We start from the raw sequence: 3,666 nt of genomic DNA on the forward strand, positions 1-3,666 counted from the left end.
ATTTATCAGTTAATCACACATTAAAACCTATCAATTCAAACCAAAAGAGAATACCTCAAATACTCTTGGCCATAAGAGGGTAGTTTATTCAAATCAAAAACATAATGTCTGGGGGAAATAAACTATATTATATATACTAGACTTTTAAAACAAAACTTAAAATACAAACCACCAAAATAACAGAGTAGAAACTCTCTATTCTCTCAAACTTAGTCCTACCTCATGAAAAACTCACTTTTCTTGATGTGTACTTTTCTGTATACATATCTTTCATAGGTGATATATCTACTATAGTCATGACCCAGGGAAACAGCAGCACTGTGACTGAATTCATCCTGCTGGGCTTTATGATCCGACAAGACCTACAGTATGTCCTGTTCCTTGTGTTTCTGTTTGTCTACGTCACTTCTGTAGTGGGCAACGTTGGTATAATTCTGATCATCAAAACTGACTCCCATCTTCACACTCCCATGTACTTCTTTCTCCAACACCTGGCTTTTGTTGACTTCTGTTATACCTCCGCCATCACTCCCAAGATGCTGCAAAACTTCCTGGTGTCCCACAAGTCTATCTCATTCTCGGGATGTCTGATCCAATTTTTTGTTTATGCCACGTTTGCTACAGCTGATTGTTACATTCTTGCTGCCATGGCCATAGACCGTTATGTGGCTATTTGTAACCCCCTGCATTACCCGGTGGTCATGTCTCAGAGGGCTTGCAACCAGCTCGTTGCTGTATCTTATGTTATGGGATCCCTGAATGCCTCTATCCATACTGGTTTTACTTTTTCTCTACTCTTTTGTAATTCTAACACCATCAATCACTTTTTCTGTGACGTGCCCTTGGTCCTCCCCCTTTCCTGTTCCACAATTGATATCAACATCATGTTACTAATTGTCTGTGTGGGCTTCAACTTGATAAGTACCGTGATGGTTGTATTCTTCTCCTATGTTTATATTGTGGCTGCCATCTTGAAGATGAACTCTGCTGCAGGGAGACACAAAGCCTTCTCCACTTGTGCCTCCCATCTGATAGCTGTCACTATTTACTATGGGACTCTTGCTTACATGTACTTACAGCCTTCATCTAGTGAGTCCCAGGAGAATGATAAAATAGCCTCTGTGTTTTATGGCATCATCATCCCCATGCTCAATCCCCTGATCTATAGTCTGAGGAATAAGGAGGTCCAAGAGGTCCTGAAAGTGATGAGCAAGAATTTCTTAACATGCAAGCTCTGAACTTCTGCTTTACAGAATCAGCCCAGCAAAGACCATTCTCTCTCATTCTTTCCACAAGAGGTTAACATTTCATCTGAGCTGGACATGATAAGCCAATGGTGCAATTTGAAACGGCATGTAGGAGTAGTGTTAGAGTAACTCTTCCAACTTAAATACTCTTGTTTAAAGTCTCTAACACAGACTAAAGAACATTCCAACTCTTTGAAATGATAACATTCAATAATCATTGATATGATCATGATCAATTATCAATAATTATCATCGCAATCATGAGGAAGAAAACAATAATGACAGCTTATGTTCCTCCTGCACTAAGGCATTTTCACAAGTGTAATCTTAGGTTTTCACAACTTTATAAATAGATAGTATAGATATTATAATTTTCATTTTGCACATAAGGAAACTGGGACTCGGCAAACTATAAAGGAATATGATTTAAAATTAAAGGAGAGCTAAGAAATAATCTAGTTCTTTTTCTTTTCTTGTAACAAATAAGGAAACTGAGATCTTGAGATGTTATCATTTGCCTAAGGTCATACAAATAAAGGTCAAACTCAAGATTTGTTGACTTATACCCTTGCATTCTGATTCTAATACCAGTGTTCTTATCACTATCTATGATAAAATTGACCCAAACTTGTGCTTGCTGGCAGAACTTTTGTGAACCAAAGGCTGCCTTCATACCTCTAAGAGGTTTCAGATGTTGCCCACTCAGGAGTCTGTCATTTACCCTCACACTCTTTGGTTATTTCAGTATCACTTTATGGTTGTGAATGATCAAGTCTGGCCAAATCTAATATTTTTGCTTACTCTGTCTCTAACATCCCCAGAGAACAGAAACTAACTGGAGCAGAGCTCATTGGTTTCTTCATAACCAGGGTCTGCGGCAAAGTCACTAAGTGATCTGAACACCATAAGTGTAAAATGGATGCTAATTGTCTTTGAGCAGCCACTGCTAATGATGCTTTAGTATATCAGAGAAAACCTGATTTTATCATTGTGAACACTACCTTCCATGCTAAAGATTCTAAAAATCATAACCCTGGCATGCCTTGGGAAATGGCCTTCATCAGGGGGATATCAAGGCCAAATCCCTGCAGTTGCTTCTCTCCAGACTTAACCCCAATATTTTTCAAGCAAGGAAAGGTCTATAAGTATATCAAGATTCCATCTTGGTAGTCTCATCCAGAGTTTGAGCACCAGTGGAATAAATGATCTTCCATTCTCAGGGTCACCTCCATTCCAAAGTGGAGTAAGACCTCAAGAAAAGGTTGAAAAATTTTCTAATTTCCAAAGCCATGAGGGTAAGTACTAGATGAGTGAAAAACCTTCTGTACTTGTCAGACCACATCCAAAACCATTCTATACAACTCAGTCCAACAAGGATTTTTCAAGTGTCTATTCAATCCAGTGTGCTATTATGGCAACATAGGAAGAATATAATCAATGTTTGTGACTTAAATTGAATAGAACCATGCTATTTGTTAGAATGCAAAGACAAGACAAAAGTCAGTCTTTGTCCTTTTAATAGTTGGGGTGCAACATGTAATCAGGGAGTATTAATTTTGAGGAAAGAAGTCCTTAACATATTACTAAAACTGACATTTACAGACTGCTCTAAGTTTTGCAAAGAACATCAAATGTTACCTGACTTAATCCATATAACAACCCTAGAAGGTAGGAGCTATTATTATCCCCATGTTAAAGAAGAGAAACTGGGTCTGAAAGAGATTGAGGGATTTGCGCAGGCCTAACCAGCTAGGAAGTATCAGAGGTACCACTTTGGATAGAATGTCAATCCTAGAGTCAGGAAGTCATCTTTATAAATTTAAATCTGTGTAACCCTGAGAAACTCAAGTCACTTCATTCTTTTCACCTCAGTTTCCTTATCTAAAATGAGGGAGAAGAAGATAACAAGCCCCTCCACATCCTTGTCCAGAAAACCCCAACGAATCAGAAGTCAGACATGACTGAACAGTAATAACAAAAATTTCAGAGGAGGTATTCAAATTTAGGACTCCCTGATTCAAAAACTAGAACTTCATCCATTCCATCACAATATCAATTTTGAATGAAATATTTTAAGATAGTGATCACCTTTAAAATATTCAAAGGAGGGTAGCCAAGATGGAGAAAAGTATTGAATTCATGCCATATAAGGATCAGCTGGTTGAACTGGGAATATTTAGCCCAGAGAGGCAGCATTATGTGATTATGATTATGTGATATCTGACTTCCTATAAAATAGAAGAGGATTATTGAAGCCAAAACCTATTGTTATATACTTATTATATATAAGGCACTGTACTAAGCACTAGTGATACAAAGAAAAAGAAAAGGCAGCAATTGCTTACAAGGCACTCCTATTCTAAAAACCCAATTTTAACATAAAGTTCAAAGTCAAGAAATAATATGGAAAAGTGAGCAA

General features: G+C 37.6%; 1 protein-coding gene across 1 annotated transcript; it reads left to right on the forward strand.

Annotated features, from left to right (window-relative positions):
* The first annotated feature begins 296 nt into the window (after positions 1-296).
* Positions 297-1,238, forward strand: LOC127541599 (putative olfactory receptor 5AK3). Its single transcript, XM_051966822.1, has one exon. The coding sequence runs from the start codon at positions 297-299 to the stop codon at positions 1,236-1,238; it is 942 nt and encodes a 313-aa protein (XP_051822782.1).
* The last annotated feature ends 2,428 nt before the right edge of the window (positions 1,239-3,666 follow it).

This window comes from Antechinus flavipes, chromosome 6 (assembly GCF_016432865.1).
Source record: "Antechinus flavipes isolate AdamAnt ecotype Samford, QLD, Australia chromosome 6, AdamAnt_v2, whole genome shotgun sequence".
Taxonomy (NCBI): domain Eukaryota; kingdom Metazoa; phylum Chordata; class Mammalia; order Dasyuromorphia; family Dasyuridae; genus Antechinus; species Antechinus flavipes.

Bases quoted from the DNA above. Each gene is read 5' to 3' on its own strand.
- LOC127541599 (XM_051966822.1), top strand. From the start codon at position 297: ATGACCCAGGGAAACAGCAGCACTGTGACTGAATTCATCCTGCTGGGC.